The sequence below is a fragment of the Ylistrum balloti genome, unplaced genomic scaffold, assembly GCF_031769215.1.
Source record: "Ylistrum balloti isolate Yb309-2 unplaced genomic scaffold, AGI_CSIRO_Ybal_v1 Utg371044, whole genome shotgun sequence".
Taxonomy (NCBI): Eukaryota; Metazoa; Mollusca; class Bivalvia; order Pectinida; family Pectinidae; genus Ylistrum; species Ylistrum balloti.
The window spans coordinates 87,785-113,562 of NW_026782578.1; the positions used below are offsets into that span (position 1 = coordinate 87,785).

Here is a 25,778-nt window from a genome sequence, read left to right on the forward strand (position 1 = left end):
TACTATTGTTAATAACAATAATATAAAGCTGCGAGTGTAAATGATGAAATGGCGTGCATTTTTTTCACTTCTGACACTGTTCATGCTGACATAAAGTCATGAATTCTACACAAACAATCATGAGTGTTGCCATTACAGGTAAGTTTTCACAGAGACGTGTCGTTTATCGAGTGGTCTGGCCCAAAAGCATTCGTTCAGTGAAGGTAGCAAGAATAATGCTCATGAAACATGATACCATGATTAACATGATTGCAGAGAGGAATGGCTCTTGGAAGTTTGCAGGCGGGTACCTATGCCACTATTGTAGCCAGGCACTTGGGATATCATATTAGCACTATCACTAGGCTTGCTGATCATCCCTGGGCAGGGAGACTAAGGGTGACAACTCAGGACCAAGATTAAGTTGTTCCCTTGTTTGCTGCACAGCCGCAACTAGTTTTACCAGCAGGACAACACCAGTCCCAACACGGCCCGAGTACCTATGGGTTTCCTTGCACAGAATAATGTGAATGTCCTCTCTTGGCCGTCTCAATCACCGGGCATGGCACCGATAGAACATGTGTGGGAGGAAATTGGGAGAAGAATCGCTGCTGTTGGAGCTCTGTTGACATTGGCACAGCTGGATGAGACTCCCCCCAGGAATGGAACAGTTTGCCCCAGGTTTCCAGACTCTCAGCAATTCCAGGAGATGACGCTGCACAGCCTGTATTAATGCCTAAGGCGGACACACACATTATTGACTGATTTGTGATTTTACTGTGGGTACCATCTTTGAATAGACAATAGAAATTGTTTCTGTTATCTGAGGATTAATATTGCTTAGTAGTATAGCATATGGATAAGTTGCTGCTGTTGGAGAATTTGATAAGGATGGGTTAGTGTGATGCTCATTCACTTGGTATCTTTAATTTTTTTTAAATGTGGCCTTTATTTTTGGCAGGTTGCAATGGAAGGTGTTTGTGGTACCAGCTTCAAAAGCGACATTGCTGTTGATGATATAGAATTGAGTGCTGGTCTTTGTAAGTATATACCTGGTCTTAAACAAAGTGCAGGACTTTCAGATATATATTGGTTGATCAGCATGTTCTGTCACATTGAAATTTTCCTGGAATAATCCATGTTGGGCATGCCCACATACTATTTGTAGAGTATTTGCAATACATGTCATTATTATGCTCCCCGAAGGGAGAACATTATAGTCGCCGTTTTGTCTGTCTGTACGTCATAATTTTGTCTGAAGCATAACACAAAGCTATCAACGTAAAACTTCATAAGTAGATCTACAATTCTTTTATTAATCTTTCTATGTTTCTGAGATTAATCTTTCTATATTTCTGAGCTATATTTCTGAGATTAATCTTTCTATATTTCTGAGATTAATCTTTCTATATTTCTGAGATTAATCTTTCTGTATTTCTGAGCTATATTTCTGAGATTAATCTTTCTATATTTCTGAGATTAATCTTTCTATATTTCTGAGATTAATCTTTCTATATTTCTGAGCTATATTTCTAAGATTAATCTTTCTATATTTCTAAGATTAATCTTTCTATATTTCTAAGATTAATCTTTCTATATTTCTGAGCTATATTTCTGAGATTAATCTTTCTATATTTCTGAGATTAATCTTTCTATATTTCTGAGATTAATCTTTCTATATTTCTGAGCTATATTTCTAAGATTAATCTTTCTATATTTCTGCGATTAATCTTTCTATATTTCTAAGATTAATCTTTCTATATTTCTGAGCTATATTTCTGAGATTAATCTTTCTATATTTCTGAGATTAATCTTTCTATATTTCTGAGATTAATCTTTCTATATTTCTGAGATTAATCTTTCTATATTTCTGAGCTATATTTCTAAGATTAATCTTTCTATATTTCTAAGATTAATCTTTCTATATTTCTAAGATTAATCTTTCTATATTTCTGAGCTATATTTCTGAGATTAATCTTTCTATATTTCTGAGATTAATCTTTCTATATTTCTGAGATTAATCTTTCTATATTTCTGAGATTAATCTTTCTATATTTCTGAGCTATATTTCTAAGATTAATCTTTCTATATTTCTAAGATTAATCTTTCTATATTTCTAAGATTAATCTTTCTATATTTCTGAGCTATATTTCTGAGATTAATCTTTCTATATTTCTGAGATTAATCTTTCTATATTTCTGAGCTATATTTCTAAGATTAATCTTTCTATATTTCTGAGATTAATCTTTCTATATTTCTGAGATTAATCTTTCTATATTTCTGAGCTATATTTCTGAGATTAATCTTTCTATATTTCTGAGATTAATCTTTCTATATTTCTGAGATTAATCTTTCTATATTTCTGAGATTAATCTTTCTATATTTCTGAGCTATATTTCTGAGATTATTTCTTTCTATTTCTGAGATTAATCTTTCTATATTTCTGAGATTAATCTTTCTATATTTCTGAGCTATATTTCTAAGATTAATCTTTCTATATTTCTAAGATTAATCTTTCTATATTTCTGAGCTATATTTCTGAGATTAATCTTTCTATATTTCTGAGATTAATCTTTCTATATTTCTGAGATTAATCTTTCTATATTTCTGAGATTAATCTTTCTATATTTCTGAGCTATATTTCTGAGATTAATCTTTCTATATTTCTGAGATTAATCTTTCTATATTTCTGAGCTATATTTCTGAGATTATTTCTTTCTATATTTCTGAGATTAATCTTTCTATATTTCTGAGATTAATCTTTCTATATTTCTGAGCTATATTTCTAAGATTAATATTTCTATATTTCTAAGATTAATCTTTCTATATTTCTAAGATTAATCTTTCTATATTTCTGAGCTATATTTCTGAGATTAATCTTTCTATATTTCTGAGATTAATCTTTCTATATTTCTGAGATTAATCTTTCTATATTTCTGCGATTAATCTTTCTATATTTCTAAGATTAATCTTTCTATATTTCTGAGCTATATTTCTGAGATTAATCTTTCTATATTTCTGAGATTAATCTTTGTATATTTCTGAGCTATATTTCTGAGATTAATCTTTCTATATTTCTGAGATTAATCTTTCTATATTTCTGAGATTAATCTTTCTATATTTCTGAGCTATATTTCTGAGATTAATCTTTCTATATTTCTGAGATTAATCTTTCTATATTTCTGAGATTAATCTTTCTATATTTCTGAGCTATATTTCTAAGATTAATCTTTCTATATTTCTGAGCTATATTTCTGAGATTAATCTTTCTATATTTCTGAGATTAATCTTTCTAAATTTCTGAGCTATATTTCTGAGATTAATCTTTCTATATTTCTGAGATTAATCTTTCTATATTTCTGAGATTAATCTTTCTATATTTCCGAGATTAATCTTTCTATATTTCTGAGCTATATTTCTAAGATTAATCTTTCTATATTTCTAAGATTAATCTTTCTATATTTCTAAGATTAATCTTTCTATATTTCTGAGCTATATTTCTGAGATTAATCTTTCTATATTTCTGAGATTAATCTTTCTATATTTCTGAGATTAATCTTTCTATATTTCTGAGCTATATTTCTGAGATTAATCTTTCTATATTTCTGAGATTAATCTTTCTATATTTCTGGGATTAATCTTTCTATATTTCTAAGATTAATCTTTCTATATTTCTGAGCTATATTTCTGAGATTATTTCTTTCTATATTTCTGAGATTAATCTTTCTATATTTCTGAGATTAATCTTTCTATATTTCTGAGCTATATTTCTGAGATTATTTCTTTCTATATTTCTGAGATTAATCTTTCTATATTTCTGAGATTAATCTTTCTATATTTCTGAGCTATATTTCTAAGATTAATCTTTCTATATTTCTAAGATTAATCTTTCTATATTTCTAAGATTAATCTTTCTATATTTCTGAGCTATATTTCTGAGATTAATCTTTCTATATTTCTGAGATTAATCTTTCTATATTTCTGAGATTAATCTTTCTATATTTCTAAGATTAATCTTTCTATATTTCTAAGATTAATCTTTCTATATTTCTGAGCTATATTTCTGAGATTAATCTTTCTATATTTCTGAGATTAATCTTTCTATATTTCTGAGCTATATTTCTGAGATTATTTCTTTCTATATTTCTGAGATTAATCTTTCTATATTTCTGAGATTAATCTTTCTATATTTCTGAGATTAATCTTTCTATATTTCTGAGCTATATTTCTGAGATTATTTCTTTCTATATTTCTGAGATTAATCTTTCTATATTTCTGAGATTAATCTTTCTATATTTCTGAGCTATATTTCTAAGATTAATCTTTCTATATTTCTAAGATTAATCTTTCTATATTTCTAAGATTAATCTTTCTATATTTCTGAGCTATATTTCTGAGATTAATCTTTCTATATTTCTGAGATTAATCTTTCTATATTTCTGAGATTAATCTTTCTATATTTCTGCGATTAATCTTTCTATATTTCTAAGATTAATCTTTCTATATTTCTGAGCTATATTTCTGAGATTAATCTTTCTATATTTCTGAGATTAATCTTTGTATATTTCTGAGCTATATTTCTGAGATTAATCTTTCTATATTTCTGAGATTAATCTTTCTATATTTCTGAGATTAATCTTTCTATATTTCTGAGCTATATTTCTGAGATTAATCTTTCTATATTTCTGAGATTAATCTTTCTATATTTCTGAGATTAATCTTTCTATATTTCTGAGCTGTATTTCTGAGATTAATCTTTCTATATTTCTGAGATTAATCTTTCTATATTTCTGAGATTAATCTTTCTATATTTCTGAGATTAATCTTTCTATATTTCTGAGATTATCAACTGGTCTATAATCAACATTACCATAGGAGGTCAAAGGCAGGTTTTTTCTGGTCAGACTGTACTAATCACGCTAATATATATTATCTTTTTCTAAACCAGAACTGATCAGTTATTAAGGTCAAAAGTTGTTCAGTAAAAGTTCGTGAAAGCTGTGTGTAATAGCCAAGGTAAATATTCAAAACTTAAATGCCAAGCAATCATAGAATCATTTAACAATTGAGTCATTTCATGACTTATTCACAGAATAACTGGAAAAGAGACTGGTGGAAGGGCTAAGTGAGCTATTGGCATAATGTGGTGTCTGTCAACTTTTTCTACAAATCACTACTAGTCATGAACGATTGAGAGGATTTTGACCAAGTTTTGTCAGAAGCATCCTTTTGGAAAGAAAAACAAATTTATTTGTAAATTGTGGGTCTTGGCCCCCTTTGGCGGGAGGGGTGGAGCCCAACAAGGGAAGTAAAGCAAAGACTTTAAAATCTACACCTGTAGGAATGATTGGATTTTGTAGAAATTTGGTCCGAGGCATTCTGGGTGAAGGGGAATCAGTTTTGTAGAAATTATTGGTCTCAACCCTACAGGGCAGGAGGGGCAGGGTCTGAAGTTAGAAAAAGGGCAAATTTGTTAAAATCTTCTCTTTTAGAAATAATTTGGTCTGAAGTGTAGATGGAAAACCCTGTAAGGACAGAGGGTATGTGTCAAGTAGGAAAACAGATGTTTTATTTTATTTTTCTTCTAAAGAAATGTAAAGTTTTGCATTGTTGACTTAAATATCCAGGTAAGCAATACGGGCCCTGTATGCCTCTTGTTTAGTGTTAATAGTTTAAACCACTTGGCTGCTATGGTGAAGATCAGATATTTACATAATTCCTTCAAAAAGAATTTAGGTTGACCTTCAAACTAAAATAGATAGTGCACTATCAAATGTTTAGCATCACTATTTGTAAATTCATAACTATCACAGAAAAGTTCAAAGGTTGAAGTCTGGAGTATATTAAATAGGATTCTTTCTTTATAGATGATGAGGATGGGGGTGGGGCTGGGGTGGGGGGCTAATTATTTCATTCAATGATACTTTGGTACATGCATGACCACAATGAAAGGCAATTTTCATTTTGCACCAAATTAATGAAAATCCTACCTAATCTTTAATTTGTCTGTTTCAGGTTGATGGTTTTGTTGGTAAGTGGATGGAGTCGGAAATGGATACTGAATTGAAATAGACATTATGTTAAACTATATTCTCAGTGCTGTTTTGGAAGTTGTTAATAAACCAAAATGATGTTATTCAAACAAATTTGTTATTCACTGTTTTATTACTGTTCTCCAATTTTAAGAGTAAAGATAAGCCAATTTTATTCAGTTTACATGTGGTTTTTGTTTTTTGTTTCATCTACGACCTGGTTTTACCTGTTGATGGAGCAGAAATATATAAACTTACATACACTGGTGGAGAGAAAACAATGAACAAATCTTCCTGTGGGAACTTGTTGTATTAAGCTTCACAAACGTGGGACAAGCTAGTAAGTTTTTATAATGAGTATAGACCCTGCACTAAATATCAAAATTGGTTGTACTTAGCTTTTATTATAACATAAAACCTCTCGCGTGATGATCAACTGTTAACAATAAACAATAATTCAGATAGACCTAAATGGTGAGCTTTTAATGCCACATCTCTAATAAGAATTTTACACACAAGATGATCCAGACCACATGCCGAGACCTTAAAACTAATCAAAAAGAATTCAGACATAAGTTACAAGGCCTCATGGTGAGATCTGAATGTCTCCAGTAAGATTAGAATTCACATACAAGACAAATTACAGGCCTCACGGTGAGATCATGATGCCACAAGGAAGAGAAGAGAATTTAGACAATAAGATAAATTTCAGACCTAATAGGCATGTGTTTATGCCTCAAGTCAACAGGCGAGAATTTTAGACACCCGAAGACAAGTTGTATGAGGTTACATTGTGAGTTCTTGATGCCACAGGTAAGAGACAAGTATTTGAACATTGGCGGTTTTTAAGCAATTGCTAAAGACCTTCCTAACATTTTTAATTTGGTCACGTGACAGTCTTAATTAGTCACATGACAGTCTTAATTTACCGTAAAATCCAGTCGCATGTATGGATCATTCCACGAACACCAACTCTGCCAACTTGAAAGGAGGGTGTTTATAAAGGGAATCCTTTGATGTTAAAGTTATAGTCTGTTTCAGCTAAGAATGTCAACTTGTCCTTGTAAATAGGATACTTACATATCGATAAGGAAATAGGTAAAGTTTTTTTTGTTTTACATATATAAATGTAACACATTTTTGTAGTATATGAAGTATTACAAAATAGTTATTAATTATTAGTATTTAAAATTGTTATTTATAATTTTAATGATTATCATATAAGATTATATTTAATTCATAAATAAAATTTAGTAAGTCACAATGATACACTGATGTATGACAATATGTCTCGGAGTTGATTGAGCTCTTCCTCAAAGATGGACGGAATAGGCTGGACCAATTGTACGCATTTGTTGGTGATCTGGTTCATGATCTGTTTGGCTACAACACTGGCTTGGTCTGAGGCGTGGATGTGTGGATTTCTTCCGAAGTTAGCTGGTATGTTGTCGATTGTCGAGAGTGACGCTGAGCAGCCTGAGGTCGAACATCTCCAGAATGTCCTGCTGCCGTTCTTTCGAATCTGTCTGAAGATGAATCCATTATGTGAAGGGTTCTGTCCGCCTCTTCTGTTGGTAATGAACTTAACGTTGATCTGAGCATTAGCCATACTGTCCTTGTATCAAACAACACAGATAATATCACTCAAATTAAACACAATTTACACAAAAACTGAGAGAAAATACAATATTAACTAATATTTGACAAAAGTTACAATTTACACAAAAACTGAGAGAAAATACAATATTAACTAATATTTGACAAAAGTTACAATTTACACAAAAACTGAGAGAAAATACAAGATTAACTAATATATATATGACAAAACAGATTTAACAAAGATATTTGATTCCTTTTCTCATTTATTGCCTCCTGCGGTTATCCATAATAGGAGTAGACGTTTAACGCCGCCCAGGAGCCCATATAAGCCCAGATTATACATAACAGCATTCGGCCATAGTGTCATCAACTCTTAGGCAAGGATTTCAAAATTTCCCCTGATCTAAAAGTTTGTACACATAGGACAGTCTGGAGATAGGGCAGGATGCAGAAGACAGGACCCCCTTCCACCACCAGAAGTTCAGAAACAGCTCATCAGGAACAGTCATTAGGCCAGCTAGTCGTCTCCAAATTACAGATTATTCCATCCAGACAACTCCACCCCATGAGGGGAGCACACACGCCTTTGATGTTTTTGGATGTAGTGTTCATTCACAAGAGTTTGGGTGCGTGCACAAAGGTGTTGTTCAACCCAGACATACATGTAACAACAGAATTTCTTTCATTTTTCATAATTAATAAATAAGTATAATTGCTTACTGATCCAACTTTGATGTGCAAAGTTGCGTGGTACAAACGAACACGAAAATCTTTTATCAAAACTGAAAATACAAGTTATAAAAAAATTCCATTCCTTCTAACAATTACTTAGCATCAGTGCCATCTGCATCAGTGTAAACACGAATTTTAATTGCATTAATCATAGAAATCCAAGAAGAGAGCACTACTTTGAGGAAAGAGGGAAGAAGTTGGAGAGATACATCTGTAATTTGAGAATCATATTTACTCAATCTAGGAACTGCTGTGCAGCGTCGATTATTTTTTGTTGCCATTAAACGAGATATTAAGCATCCCCTTTACAAAGAAGATTGATATCAATATTTCCAGATTTTCGTGCTAACTCTGTGTTTAGTATGAGAATGTAATGAACACTTGATATGAATCGTAAAAATACGAATTAGACTAATAACAATGGGGTTTAACCCTCAATACTTCGGCATATTTGAGGTAGAAAAACACAAGACGGAAGACAAGAATGCGAACAAAAATGAATATAGGTGTGGCAAATGTTATTTGATAACTAAGTCAATTCAGAACTACGAATTAAGTGACATTAATCGTCAGTTGGTGCAACTGATCCAGGGGTGTCCATTTCTGTTACAGTCGACGGTGTTTGTGCGCATGCGTTATCATGTATGGCGGAAAAGAAATTATCTACCCTGACTGTCGATCAACAGATAAGAATTTCCTTTTTATAATGATTATTTAACCCTTTCATGTTCACATTTCAGCGAAAACCAATCGTCATTGTCAAAAAGTATGTATAAATGATTTATAGATTCAATGTGTGTGGAATGTGTCGACACGATGATGTATTTTACAATGAAATGCATCTTAAAGACATTTCCAATAAGCAATGGGTATGGCGCTCTACCTTGAGAGAACACTTCTTTTAATTCTTTGCTTTGGTTTATCATACATGCGGGCCTGATAAGGAACGGTAAACGTGCTTTAAGAGTAACCGTTTTTCTAAATGTGTTCACCGCAAATGTCGGTGGCAAAATTTGGAGTAAATCTGGGCAGTGTACAACAAAATAAAAAACAAAATATTAATTCATAATAAGGCATCAATATGGAAATGATCACTTATCAGGAGAAATTGTAACATTAATTCGGTGTAAAATGCTTTTATTTTCTGGGGGAAAATGTAGTCATATCTAGAGTTGAACAAAGTTATGTATACATCATAACAACAAATCACAGATTTAATATACATTTTATGTAAAATTGGGGGGAAATGTAGTCATATCTAGAGTTGAACAAAGTTATGTATATATCATAACAACAAATCACAGATTTAATATACATTTTATGTAAAATTGGGGGAAAATGTAGTCATATCTAGAGTTGAACAAAGTTATGTATACATCATAACAACAAATCACAGATTTAATATACATTTTATGTAAAATTGGGGGAAAATGTAGTCATATCTAGAGTTGAACAAAGTTATGTATATATCATAACAACAAATCACAGATTTAATATACATTTTATGTAAAATTGGGGGAAAATGTAGTCATATCTAGAGTTGAACAAAGTTATGTATACATCATAACAACAAATCACAGATTTAATATACATTTTATGTAAAATTGGGGGAAAATGTAGTCATATCTAGAGTTGAACAAAGTTATGTATATATCATAACAACAAATCACAGATTTAATATACATTTTATGTAAAATTGGGGGAAAATGTAGTCATATCTAGAGTTGAACAAAGTTATGTATATATCATAACAACAAATCACAGATTTAATATACATTTTATGTAAAATTGGGGGAAAATGTAGTCATATCTAGAGTTGAACAAAGTTATGTATATATCATAACAACAAATCACAGATTTAATATACATTTTATGTAAAATTGGGGGAAAATGTAGTCATATCTAGAGTTGAACAAAGTTATGTATACATCATAACAACAAATCACAGATTTAATATACATTTTATGTAAAATTGGGGGGAAATGTAGTCATATCTAGAGTTGAACAAAGTTATGTATACATCATAACAACAAATCACAGATTTAATATATATTTTATGTAAAATTGGGGGAAAATGTAGTCATATCTAGAGTTGAACAAAGTTATGTATACATCATAACAACAAATCACAGATTTAATATACATTTTATGTAAAATTGGGGGAAAATGTAGTCATATCTAGAGTTGAACAAAGTTATGTATATATCATAACAACAAATCACAGATTTAATATACATTTTATGTAAATTTTGACTCGAGTTTTTTTTCTCCCTTGGGAAGGTTACATTACAACTTCGATTGACCTAGATTTACCTGGAAGGTGAAGCAAAAGACGCATACTCTTCAGAAACACCTGCTTTTATGACTTCCTTTCAAGTAATTCCAAACGGTTTCCACAAGCATTTCATGACTTTGCTATCACGAGGTCATGGACATTTCATGACTTTGCTATCACGATGTCATGGACATTTCATGACTTTGCTATCACGATGTCATGGACATTTCATGACTTTGCTATCACGATGTCATGGACATTTCATGACTTTGCTATCACGAGGTCATGGACATTTCATGACTTTGCTATCACGAGGTCATGGACATTTCATGACTTTGCTATCACGAGGTTATGGACATTTTCACGTGTGCTTGAAGCACTGAACGCCATGTTTATGACACAATGTGCATTAACATATGGCACATTCCACAGTGACTGATACGTCACGCTGGGCTCACGCTGTCGGTAGCCAAAGTAGCCATTGGCTTTTTTAAAAAAATTTAATTGGCTACTTAAAATACAAAGTGGCTACTAAATTGGCTAGTACATTTTTTTCGTAAAAACCCTGTAAAAATCGGATAGGTAGCCCATTCCCCCGGGTATTGTACTGCCTGATTGACACGTATACATAATCAGGGCCGTCACAGGTAACATGGAGAGATTTGCGCACGATTACCATCAAAGTTTCAGATGTGTTATCTAATGTTCTTTGTAATTCTGCTTTATTGAAATATCATTATTCACGGCTCGGTCTGTTTGTGTAGAGTTGTTTGATAGGAGTTTTTCCGAACTACCCGGAAAGAGCTTCACCTGGTTCATTGATTTCATTATTTGTTACTGAATAGGATTGTCTCATTCAAACAAGCAGTGTGAACCATGTACATCATCGATATGTATATACGTACAGGTGTTTGGTAGACAAATAAAGAGGGATGTCACAAATTTGACATGTGTAATTGTAAGCTACTGTTTTGTACAGAGAAGTAGCTGTCGGTACATGCTACATAAACAACATAACAGAGATGTAATACCTACATTGAGGACAAAACCCGTCAAGGTGATAGCACTTTTATCAAGACAATTAAACAAATTACAAAAACATACTTTACCTTGATCATTAGTTATATAACAAACAGTGACGTAGCCTGCTTACCACGTTTTATTTCACCTGAATATTAACGGGCTGAATTTTTAAAAAAATCTGCAAATGCAAAAAAGAATAGATATTTGGTATACTTTGACGAAATCGCAGAGCTTTTAAACGAATGGATTATAAAGTATTTCTTTCAATAGAAGATATCAGTGACTGTAAAGCTGTCCCAGTTGCATTAAAACATTGCACGTTCTACAAAACAGGATGTTTATATTACGTAACATGGTGTAAATGTAACAAACTTGAAACGAAAGTTGCTTCCCTCTCGGGTACTATGTACCTTTAAAAAAGTAACAGCATCTTTATCAGTCAGCTACTAACTTTTTTATTAACACAATATGAACATACAACATTCATATAATAAAAACCAATAACGCTTATATGATATAAACATTCTGATTTTGAACAACATTCATAACTGTTATAAACATTGTAAATATCTGCATAGCGCTTGATACAACTGTTATAAATATTACAAATTACTGCACATATCTTATATAAACCATAGCTATCAGAAATATAGTGAACTATTGCTTAACACTTCAATACAATTGATATTGATATTTAATTTAGTCTGATATAAAAACTATAAAATACTTATTCACTAAAGATTCAGAGAGTTCTTACCTTTAAAACAAGTAACAGCCTCTTTGTCAGTCAGCTACTAACTGGAGATTTGGCTGACCGACAGATCATTATAGCAAAACTGAGGGCATTCCTTCATTTTACAAATAAGGAGAAGGGTTTGGGTTTGACCAATGGTCAGTCCTCAGGTACATCACTACTCTAGCCACTGCTTTAAATTTTGGTGAAGTGGTCTTTCCGTACGACATTGATTCAACATGTGGCTAGGTTCGAGCAGTCTAGGCAATTAAAGTATGATTGATTGACCAGTGGTCAGTTCCACGATGTCTGATCTGTTGCATTCAGGTGGTCAGGTGGTTTCTGCTCACGTAATGGGATTTCAACGTGTAAGGTTGAAGGCAAAGGTTGATCTGCTCGGTAATTTGGAAACTATTTTAATGTGTATTCCTTGTGCTTCAGCTTGACATACAGAAGGTCATTCGCTGAACTCTAAGGTAGAACTCTGCTTAAAGTATAATAATTTGCAGGACCCAACCGAGGACTTGAATTAATTAAAGTAAGAACAGAATATATCATAATATATATTCTTCTTATATTTTTACGAATTCTTTTCGTTATGTTTATATACAAATTTCTAAAAAATACATGTAAATGTAAAGTCTGCATACAACATGTTAGTAATCGAGATTTGTCTAAACCTGTACGAGGCTCGGTACCGATTCCTGACAAACAATTATCACACGAAGTAGGAATTCCATACTAACCTAAATGGTCTGTCTGTAAAACCGTTTCGATCAAAAACACGTTCATATAATAATTAAACATAAACTAAAGTCATTCTCGTCTAATTATTAAACCGTAATCACACCCTTCCTACATTGTAAGTCAAGACTGCACAACGTATTGCTTGTTAAGACATGCTTATAGAAAATAACTGATGAAGTATTTTGGCTTAGTTTTATTCACCAGGCCTACTTTAACACTCTTTAGAAAGATCTTAATTTCCGAAATTTTTCAATATTGACTTCTTACTAACCAAAATAATACTAAGTGATTACATCCAACACGGTTGACATTTAATCCACTCGTCGACATGTTGATTCCTTTTCAAATTTCTGCGTACTTCACAATAACCAGCACTGAAGACACAACAGGCAAATTGATAATACAAAACATAACCCGAATACCTTCCTAAATGTGTATTATACAAGGATATGTTTGGAAGTAAGATCTATATACAAGCAATAAGTGACATGCATGGTTGGGCCGCACATAACCAGTTCACGACTACCATTACAAGTTTAAAGAGATTTTTACTATGATGTTCCAACAATCAGTATATCATTCGTGTAAAATTAATACAAAAATAAACAAACAAATTAAAAAAGATATTTTGTAAGAGTGTATAAGGGCCATGAGGGCCATAGTTCGCCTGTCTATTGCCAGCTATCTATTGCTGTACTGTTATTCCAAACACCTGGCCAAATTAGGCAATGACAACAATGGAAATTTAAAGGTAAAATGAAAAAAATAGGTATGATTCTATTCCTTTCCTATTCAGTTTACTACATAATCGTAAGCACAACGATGGATGGCAGGCAATAATGTAGGACACATAACTATATACCTTAGCACTTCCTTGGATTTATCGTAATCACACTGTCGTAGAGTATACTAAAACTGACGTGCCAAAAACCTGACACCAAACAACAATGACTTTGATGTTTTGACCTACAGCTGACATAATATATCTTTTAAAACTATAGGAACATAGTGAGAGGCTACATGACAAAACATGAGTCGTTAGTGTGTTGCTAATTCAAATATTCGGTCCTGGGTTCTGATACAATATAATCCTGCTTCTATAGTAAATCTATTTAAAATTCTTGAAGCGGTCTCGGAAGATATTTCATACAAAGGTCTATTTAGCCTTCTTGCCAAAATATTCTAAAATAAATGCTATTTCATGTTGTCTATTAACTCGCCAAGTTATGAACTCTGCCTTGGATTTCTTCCAAGTGTTGTCGAGTGTTTCTTTTATCATTAGTCATTCTAAGTATATCATAAATGCTAAGGGCATTCAGAATTGCATTTCAAATCGTCTACAAGTGATTATTTACAAAATAAATAATGTGACAATTTATCTTCTTTTGATTTGGGTTGATTTTGTTCCGTTCTTTTGTTATAAATTAAAAAAAGTTTTCATTGTTTGATCATGGCAATGAAATTTACCAATACAATTTTGATTTGCTCTGGAAGATAAGCCCATATACTCCACGTTTAGATACAATATGATCTTACTGTATTGCAGTTAGACATACAGGTAAACAGCCCATCTTCATACTAATTTAGAATATCCTTGACTTTTCTGACATATAAAAATAACGAAACTTGTTTAATTATGGGGGCTGTTGCAACTCCCGTCTAGATTTTGGCAACCCTTATGTCATCGGTCGCCTCCTTAAAGCCCCTAGCACCACCGTCGGTTTTTTTTTCATTTTTAATTAAAACCTTTATAATGGGGTAATCTAATGAACAAAAAAATCACCCATGGCCACACCGAGAAACTGTGTACTGCTACCTGGAGTTTGCGCCCGACGTCCAAGCCCATCTTGCTTATCTACCTCTTTTTTAATGCGAGTTGACTAAGGGGAATAACTCCTCACAGTTCAATTATAGGGTTCTAGAAGGACGCCACAACAGTACGATACACTCTGGTTCAGTATTTTGTTCTACTGTATCTAAATGTGTATTTTAAGGTGCTATTTACTCGTTTATCCTATGCACAAACATAGCGCATCACCCACAGCTGCCTCATCCTTCTAGAACTCGTCAGTAATGCATACTATAAACCTAAAGTGTTAAAACCTTAATTCACTCTTTGTTCTTTGTTTTAAATTAGTATCTTTCTGAAAAAAAAAACCTAAACATATGTATTTTTTCAAAGGTACCAGAAACTCAAAACGAAACCCACTCTAGCCATGGACCAGGTTCATGATGTTCCACTTCCTGTCCAGATTCGGGACAAGCTGAACTTGATCAAATTCTATCTGCTGGGTGTATGTCATATCCTTCGCGTAAGTAATGGTGAAAAGATGTCCTCATAGCTTCCATTATCAAATATGCTGATGTATTAATTAATACTGTTCTTGTTTTTTTATATAAGAACCACAGAATACTCGGAAAATTACGAACAAATTAGAACCAGGAATTTATCTGTAATGTGAAAATCATGTGCAATTGTTTGTCTGGTTTTTTTCTTAACATTATTGTATTGAAACATGATTTCTTTTCATAATCTTATAGAAGCATATCATATATTTCCTGTCCGTACCGGAACCTATCATCAGGCCAAGCCAGCCGTGGACAACAGACGTCGGGTTTGACTGTCTGAGCCTGAACTGGGACAGAGTTGAGAGAGACGATATTACACATTATGAGATCCGAATGAAAGAAACTGGTGACAATTCGTGGAATAAAGCAATTGTTCCCACGGAAAATAAACGGCCTTTTCATCGCTTTAGCGGGTTGTCTCAAAACACTGGATATGAGTTCATGTCAAGAGCTGTATATGCAGACGGTAGTACCAGCGAATTTAGCAACAAGAGTGTTGAAGTGAAAACAAAATGTTCCGAACTTAACACTGTACTTCGGCTTTGCCAAAAAATACATGATGGACCACCAAGCGTTTACAGACTACCCTCGGATGAGAGCAGAGCAATGAGGGACGAAGATCAAAAGATACGCATGTGTACATTGGGTAAAATTTGATCGTTAATGTTTCACGTCAGGAACTCAAAATTGATAAAAATGGAAAGCTAATATGTTGTATTTGTGATTTTAGCAGCTTCATTCAAAGTCGGGGTAAATTCAAATATTGTAACAGAATCTTAACTTTGTCATGAAAATCTTTGATTTCAGTTAAAATATGGCTTATTCTATCTATTCTAGTTTGTTTGCAAGGAAGGAAAATCTTATGTGATTGACTTTCAATTATCTCCCTTTTGCAAACGAATCGCTCTATGGTTTCTTTAACAGATCATTTATTTATTAAACTGGCTAATTCAAGCATTCATTTCCTTTCTGTATAATACTTATTTATCCAACTAAGAAAAGAACAATTGAAAATATAGCCGATTTTCATAACGTTACAATTTGTTTTGAAGGAGATTCGAAATGCCTTCAGGAGAAGGTTATCTTGATGATTGGTCCTGGCGAAGGAGGGAAAACCACCCTTGTCAACGGACTTGTCAACCATAATCTCGGAGTGAAATGGAAAGACGACTGTAGATTCAAAATTACAGATGAAACAGGAACTCCTCCAAACCAGGTATTTGAAACGTTAACGAAATATCATAATTACAAGGCTAGTGAACCTTCTTTTGAACACAATTTTGATTTTATCCTGTTGTCTCTTAGATTTAAAAGGACAAAACAGCTGCATAATGCAGTTTGATTTATTGTTTGGCCCTACCGTATCTAACTCTAAATTCTTAAAGGTGATAATAACTTGTGTTTCTTTGGTAAATCTTTTTAAGTGAAAGGCGCTATTAACATGTGGTATTTTGTACAATCCTCTTGCTGCAATTTTAAAATCAGGAGATACATCTCGATATGGGTCTGAACATTTCTTTATTAAATATTGTTACCAAATAAATAAGAATGGTGCATCTGCTGCTTGTCATACAACTCTGACACATAACAACCTCTGTAACATTTTTGCATAATGTTTATCACTAATCTATGATAGGATATTTTTTCATCAAATTACGGCTATATCGGCACGCCTATCGAGATATATGACCATATGTCGATATAAATTATGGCAGAAATAATGCACAATTTCATTCGACTGCTTATTCATAATTAATTCGTTTCAGCGATCACACACTGAATGGATCACGTGTTACAAATTGCATCCAATCATGGATAACAATGACTATATTTTGAATATCATTGACACCCCAAGCCTAAACGATGGTCCTGGATCAACTAATGAAGAACTCTTCGAACGCCTCAAACATTTCTTATCCTCTGGAAGTACTTGGGGACTGAATGGCAGAATAGATGCCATTTGCTTGGTCGTCCAGGCCAATCCTGTCCAAGCGAACAGTATCGATATGGCTTTATGCGACGTATCTCATAGCATAGCGTCAATATTTGGAGTCAACATGCTGGAGAACATTCTTCCTATGCTAACATTCGGAGACGGAAAAGAACCATCGGTGTTATCCACCCTCTCAACAATAGGTTTTCCGACAGTCCGTCACTTCGTCTTCAATAATTCAACACTTTTCCCTCCGTATACCGAAGATGCTTTGTTGGGAGAGACTTTGTGGCAATTTCGATCTAAAGGATTCGAAGATTTTTTACAACATCTCCAGACCATGAACCCTTGTCCTCTCAAGACCACAGCAGCTATACCACCCTCCCTTGAGCCAAAAGATCAACAGAAGATAATGAGAGAGATACAGGATAATCGTTTGGATATGAACGTCAAACTCATGGATCTTGCGACAATAAAAGCTGACAGAGATACTGTTAAGACGTATGCTGTCGACATTGATTTGAAGCAATCATTCACGTATGAAGAAGAAGTGTATCAACAAGAGAAAATTCCTCTAGCGCCTGGAACACATGTTACCAACTGCATCATCTGCCACACCACGTGCCACTATCCCTGTCAAATTCCCGACAATGACGGCAAAATTAGATGCGCAGCAATGGAGGATGGATATTGTACAGTATGTCATCAAAAGTGTGTCTGGCATGTGCACAGGAACGACACATTCAGGATAGAAGAAAAGATGGTGACGGTGACCAGGACGTACGAAGGCATCAAAGCAAAATACAAATTTGATGTAAAAGACGATGTAGCAGCTGATGCGATGCTACAGGCCATCAAACGAGCTTTTGTGTCTTTGCTGGAAGAGTTGATCTCTCTTATCTCAAGGACAGTTAAATCAAGCAACACTTTGCAAGGAATTCAACAAAACGAAAAGGATTTCATCATGCGTGTGATTGACTCAGAAGAACAAGAAAAGAAAGCTGGGTATGAGAAGCGATTGGAACTACTTCACGCCATTAAGAACAATACAACAGTTTCTGTTTCTGACCCAAACGCTTGGTTAAAAGACATGGGATTCAAAAACTGGTAAAAGATTTTCTGAGCATAGTTATCAAAGCACGAAAATGTATACCATTCCAGTCATATGCTGGACAAAATACTGTAAACTCAAAACTTCATCATAGTCACGTTAGCAAAGTGGGTTATACAAATAGATGACCGTGATACAGAATTTGATTATTGTGCTTTGAATAACAAAGTACCGAAACCAGTGACAGATATATGATATTGAAGGCAGGTTTGAATTTTTATGGACAAACGAAGAAAAGTGTTTTTATACTTCATAACATATACACATACGGCTTTTCCATTGTATGAGTGTTGAGGTTGGGGAGTTGGGGTATGAGTAAGGGTGAACCCAAGTATTAAAAAACAAAATAAGTTTTATGCTTTTACTTGTACAAACACTTTAATTATGTTCTTGTAGTTTAATGTTAACTTCATATTCTGATCAGATTAATAATGCGAGATTAAATTTATGGTTAAGGATTCCGTTGTTCTGGAAACTAATACTTGCTGGTACATATAGAAATCCTTAATATTGATATTTTTGCCATCAGTACACCTGATTGTTTATATGACTATGTGGCTCAAATGTGTCCTGTTTATTCTTTTTTTTTTAATTTTGGTTTGTTCGGAGTTTTTTTCTTCCGTCATTCTGTTTCAGTACATGTTTCAGTATTACTTTGTATTGAGGATGTGCGTCCATTAATGCAAGATATTACTGATAACAATTGCTCTGATATTCAATTTTTTAATCGATGTTCTTTGATGATCTCTGGAATTCTGTGTAATTCCTTTTTACTCTCTTCGACAAATTTCTTGATTTCAACACTTGTGTTAAAATAAAGGTGTAATGCAGAACATCTTTTTGTTCATTATGTCATTTTAATGGACTTTTTGAGTGTCTAAATTTCAACGTTTGTGTGAACATTAAGGTGTAATGCGGAACATCTTTTTGTTCATGATGTCATTTTAATGGACTTTTTAGTGTCTAAATTTCAACGTTTGTGTTAACATTAAGGTGTAATCCAGATCATCTCTTTGTTCATGATATCATTTTAATGGAATTTTTTTAGTGTCTTGCTTTTAACGTTTGTGTTAACACTAAGGTGTAGTCCATATCATCTCTTTGTTCATGATATTTTGCTACTACTGCTGTTACCAGTTTATCAGATATCGGCCTAGATGACAGTTAAAGCTCATGGATCACTTGTTGAAATCATTTTTTCATCGATGATAATGGTAATCATTACCTCGTCACCTCAATGCTGCCGCTTACCGTCTCGTTTAAATAATTGCAGTTTTTTTATTTTAGGGAAATAGTTAAAATGACATAATGTAGTAACAAACTAAACGCAGAATATCTCCATAATTTAGAAGTACAAGCTTTTTTTTTATACTTTCGTTTATAATTTTCATTGAGGCTTTTTCAAACACAAATTATCGAGAGATATATGCAAATCAACTTGGATGAATACGTCGGGAATTGACATTAAGTTTTGTGTTTACGACTATAAATTTTCTATTTTTACTGTTTTTAATTTCCATTTTTGTACAGATGTTATTTATAAGCAGAAACAAATTTGTATCTTGGTCTAGTTTGTACTTATGTTTTGTTTTTGTGTGATAATGCCCCATTTATCTATATGTATTGATTTTTGATATTAAAGACGCGCTATGGTTATCTTATATTCTAACATGCTTTGTATCATAATCACGAAACACAATGTACTCCGAATTGCTTCCAATATTCCTCAAAGACGAACACGTAATAAATCTATGTATATTTATATGGACAAATATATTCATATCTCAGTTGTTTTTCATACCCTTCCATATATATGGTAAAAACTACTGTAAATCACTCAAATTTCGTGTTGAATTATTTTCGCGTTAATACACGAAAGGAGTCAAACTCGAATTCAAATCCTTTCGATTACTTGTACAAAAATAACTCCATCTATGTTGATTTGGTTATCGATAAGGAAGTCATGCAGAATCCATGTCTCTAATAGCTTTTCGTTTCTAGATCAGGGTTCGCGAAAATGTCTGAAGAGGTAACTTCTCGAAATTAAGTATTCACGAAATCTAGGTCATTCACAATAACTAGTAGATCAAGTAATATTTTTGATCGATGATGAAAGCCGATCAGGCAGTAGCTAGACAATAGGTACCTTACGATATGGAATTGTGTTGGTAATTAGTACTTAATCAGACATCCCTTTATATCAAACGATGCCATGAATAAGAGTGATTTGATCAGTTACCCAATGGATTTTTTATGTTTAAATTTCCTCCCTCTCCAACAAGTTTGTTAACATTTCCCAACGTAGAATATATTGTACAAAACAACTCAAGTGCCATTTCCCACTATACAATTGGTACATTAACTAAACTGTCGTATATTGTGAACAACGGAAATAAGAAATGACAATGAATAAATAAATTAATGAATTGAAAAATATATGTAAACTGCAACTTTTCGATTTTTACCATTTGGCGGTTTGAACACCTAAGTGACAGATGGATGGAATATATCTTTTAATATCTTCATATATGAAAATATTGTAAATGTATTTACTATTTTTATGTTTTAAGAAATAAAACGTATACATAATTTCCTGCCTTGTTTCTTGTTTTGACTGGAATGGTAATGCCCATCATGTAAATACTCGTTCCGTCAACAACAGAGTAGAATTTCAAAGAGGTGAAAATGAAATACATTGTAGAATCATTTTCGTGGTAGTTTCATTTTCGTTGATTCTTCTAAACTTCTGAACCACAAATCTGCAGAATTAATTTAACTATTATCCTTGACAATTTTACTTAGTTCGTGAGTATTGTCTATCCAAATTAAAGCCTAGGATAAACTATGAGATTTGAATCCCAAGATATGATTTCTCAGGTGATTTGGAATATTGACTTGAACATTTATTCCTGTTGCATGGTCTTTGGAAACTGAATGTAAGTAATTTTAGTATCCTGTTGCTTTACAGGAATGATTTTCGCATTAAATAGTTTTCCACTGGTGGACTAGAAAGACGATTGAATATACTTTTCCTTCTTCAATGGTTCAAATTTTTGCAGTCTTTTTCTAAAAGCTCGAAGCTGTGGGATAATGTTTTTCGTGGAAGCGATAAAACTGACAAGGTTTTATTCCTTCCAAATTTAGTTTTTAAAACTCTCTCTCTCTCTCTCTCTCTCTCTCTCTCTCTCTCTCTCTCTCTCTCTGTCTCTGTCTCTCTGTCTCTCTGTCTCTCTAAAATGAGATGGAGTTAAGACATCTATCAATACGTGCTGATGCTAGGATCGCGGATGGGTAATATTTCTCGCTATAAGGAGATTTGAAGACGCCATTTTAAATAAAAATATAAAGGTCAAAGGACTTGAAAACGTCAACGTTGCTTTTGTTTTGATTCATCACGTTTCATAATTACAAATGTAATTAAACGCTACGGAACTAAATAAAATCAAAACGTTTTAATGATGTCTGAATCTTTGATAATATTAGTAAGAAAATACATTGTAAATTTCATTATAGATTGACACTGATACGTCCAACAATCACCGTCATAGTCCGATCAAATCTTCCGCTTTTGAGAACGTTCATTCCATTTTTATTATTTCACTTTCCATGACAATACTATTATGTCATTCATTTGGTGCAAATGCCAACATTATAGATCTCGTCCAACGCAGTCAGCACACCAGAACACGTTGTCTGGGTCGTATCTACGTTTGATAGCAAGAAGACGGTCATAATTACTTCCCCAGAAGTCATCTTTCCACGAAGGTGAATCAGCAGAGCCCTCGTTTCGGTAACTTCCGAAACCAAATGGTCTCAGCTTTTCTCTGACCTTTTGACCTTCTGCCACAAATTCATGTTCATGGTCACCATATCCAGACCAGCTAATTCGTTGTTTTTCTTCTTTGGACAGGTCATGTTTTTGAGTCACGGGATATCGTATACAAGTATTCGACCTCCACGAGAGAGCCGTGCTTTGGAAAAAAAGAGAAAAAAAATAGAAAATACAAACATGCCTATATAATCACAATCCAAACACAAATTCAATAAAACTCGGGAAAAATAAGAAGAAAAGAATAGTTAAAAATGAGACTCCTGAAAAGTACCAGGAGAAGAAGACCAGGTGTTCCAGAAGAGTAACGTCTTTTGGATCATCGATGACACCCGCCATATAAACCTTGGTCAATCCAAGTAAGCCATGTCACGTTCTCAAATGAGAACAACGTGTATACAACAGCGGAATCAGCAATCAAACTAACGAGGATCAAATAGATCGGTCTTCATATCGCACAAAAATGAATACGTTTTAATGAGATCACGATGCCGACATACAATTTCTCAATACTTTTCGTTAACCTTCATCATCTTCTTGTATGAAAATTGTGATAATGGGAACAGGAATTTGATCCTCTCAAAGTCGAGATTGTCATTTGAAATCCAAGGACGAAATTGGAAATCCCTAGCCCGAGATGCGACGAAAAGACATATTTCTAATAATCTACGTATGTGTTAAAGACATAGATAGAAAGTTGTCAAATATGTATATATATATATATGCCCAGCAATATTAAAATGTCCTGTGTGTATTCATGTGCATTATGCATATGAAAGTAACTATTTCTTCCAGCAGTTATTGTCTTAATATCATCACAAGCATGTGGTGTCTTCAATTTATATATCTATAATTAATAAAAATAGTGACGTCAAGAGCTATATTGTTTATATGGTCATAACTTATTAGTGTACCAATTTTCAGTTTCATACAAAATTGACCAAGATATGACATTTTTACTGTAGTGAGATCGACAGCTTGGCATACATGTATTGTACATTGTATACAAGCAGCCTGGGTTATGGCGAAGCGTCTTCAGGCAGTATTGTTGTTATTATGATCATGATACATTAATTGCCAAGTTTCAGTTTCATTTATGAAAAAAATGACCAAATTATGGTAATTTTACTAAAGCGAGATTACTAGATATGGTCATATCACCAACATATCTTTTGATGTCATTAAACTCATTAAGCAACTGATAAGATATTTTTTAAGAAACTTTATAACCCTTGTTTTCACTTGTTGATGCTTTTTAGATGGACCATACCTAGATGGATGTTTTCAACTTGCATAGATAAATTCCTGTTGGTCCCTAATTAGGCATTGTCCTATATTGGAATGCTATGAAAAATAACATAGCCAACAGGCTGTAGTCTTGGATTTTGACATAATAGTTTGTTATTACTTCGTCTTGAGAAGTACATGATGGATCCAGGCAGCCATCTTGGATTTTGACATAATAGTTTGTTATCACTTCTTCTGGAGAAGCACATGATGGATCCAGGCGGCCATCTTGGATTTTAACAGTAAGAGTCTGTTATTGCTATTTCTGTAGAAATACTTGATCAATCTTATTGCAAAAATCATATGTAGGGACCCCTTGGTCCTTAGCTCTGCATTATTTGTTTTTAGACTTAAACCTGGATAAATAACATGGCAGACAGGTGGCCGTTTTGGATTTTGACAATGAAAGTTTATTGCTGTTTCTTGGATAATGCCAGACAAATCTGTCTCAAATGCCATTTATATGGACTTTTGGCCCCTATAGTTGTGCATTATACCATTTTCTGACTGACCTGAAAAAACAAAATAGCCAACAGGCACCATTCTTGGATTTTGACAAAATAGTTAGTTATTGCTATTTCTGGAAAGAAAGCACTGGATGGACCCAAGCAGCCATCTTGAATTTTGACAGGTATTGTCTGTAATAATTCATTAAGTGTTGTGTTGTTGACAGACGGTCATCTATAATTTTAAAAGTAAAAGTTTGTTATGGCTATTAATTGAGAGGTGCTGGATGGGTCTTTTTCATTTTTTTTATTTTGATCTCTGTTGGTTTCTTGTGCCTTTTTGATTTTGGAATCGTCAGATAAATGACATACTGACAGGTGACCATTTCTTACTTACAATTGAAGATTATTATTGCTATTTCTTGAGATGAATTCTCAAATTTCATGTACATGAATATTGGTGAAAAGAAAGGAAAATCCCTTTTAAAAAACAAATGAAGATCAAACGATGATGGACACCAAGATCCCACTCAGATCTTTTGTTTACTTCTTGCAATATTTTTGTATTTGCAGATGATGGAATAAATTAGTTCATATTTATATGTAAATGAGATATTTGGCAAAAAATCAATGAAAATGATAATGACTGTAGACATTTGAAAGTGATGCACCCAATAACAGTAAATATAGAGCAGTGCATTGGGCCACGTTCTAGACCCAAGTGATTAAGAAATAGCTACCAGGATTGGATGGTCGGGTGGTGCAGTAGTAACATACTCACCTTTCACCTTTACATATCTCAGTACAGATGTGAAAAGATATGGGTTTCATGCCCAACTGTTTTGGTTTTCCGTGGGTACTCTGATTTCCTCCCAAAATAAGATACCTCGTTCGCTTCCATTCAGGCTAACAAGAGTGAATGATATAAGCTGAGAGCTATTACAAATATGAAACTGCTGGTTAGTTATCATACTTATGTTACATATTCCTTATAAGGTGATCCAGATGACCTGTCACTGCGGAAGGTTGAAAAAGAGGTTTTGATACCAATGGTGATGAGGGACAAAGCCTGGATGGAGAAATATCGACCAGAAGTGATAGGTAACTGTGAAATAACTGATGCTTGATATCTTCAGTAATATAACCATGACACATCCTCGGCTCTCCTTGATTTAAAGGAATTTATCGAAATATTTACTTGTAAAAAATTTGGCACTTATCAATAGATACTACCCGCTCACGAATGATTATTAAAACTCTGTATGCACCTGTGTGACAAAATAGAATAATTTGCTATGTACACGGAATTACTTACGACTTCGATAGCTTTGTTGAATTTACAGACATGAAAGCTTGAATGGTTCTTAGCTATTATTGTGATGAATGTGATGGTCAAGGAACAGAATAAAGAAAGGCGTGTCCAATTCATATTAATCTTTATATCATTATAATAACTCAGTTGGGTAATATCACAGGTTATGAATGTGGTGGTCAAGGAACAGATTAAAGAAAGGCATGTCCAATTCATCTATGCTTTATATCATTATAGTAACTCAGTTGGATAATATCACAGGTAGATGTAGGAAAAATTTCTATTGTCGATACTGAAATAAATTTGTGCTGTTTTGCAGTTGTCCGTTGTGGACATTCTTTTCTCTAGGAAGTCAGTGATATTTTTAGGTCTGTCCTTAATTTGCAACATC

The 25,778-nt window shown here is 33.2% G+C and overlaps 2 protein-coding genes across 2 annotated transcripts in view; both read left to right on the plus strand.

The window, feature by feature from the left end:
* The window catches only part of LOC132560284 (MAM and LDL-receptor class A domain-containing protein 1-like), a 67,943-nt gene extending 61,893 nt beyond the window's left edge, over positions 1-6,050 (plus strand). The window contains exons 40-41 of the mRNA XM_060224949.1: positions 941-1,019; positions 5,995-6,050. Of these exons, the coding sequence (XP_060080932.1) occupies positions 941-1,019; positions 5,995-5,999 (84 nt within the window). The 3' untranslated portion in view covers positions 6,000-6,050. The remainder of the gene's footprint in view (positions 1-940; positions 1,020-5,994) is intronic.
* A 2,005-nt stretch (positions 6,051-8,055) lies between these two features.
* LOC132560285 (uncharacterized) lies at positions 8,056-18,513 on the plus strand. The gene is made up of 6 exons (XM_060224950.1): positions 8,056-8,274; positions 9,083-9,108; positions 15,303-15,432; positions 15,662-16,115; positions 16,522-16,685; positions 17,236-18,513. The coding sequence occupies exons 1-6, from the start codon at positions 8,056-8,058 to the stop codon at positions 18,511-18,513; spliced, it is 2,271 nt and encodes a 756-aa protein (XP_060080933.1).
* Positions 18,514-25,778: the final 7,265 nt, after the last annotated feature.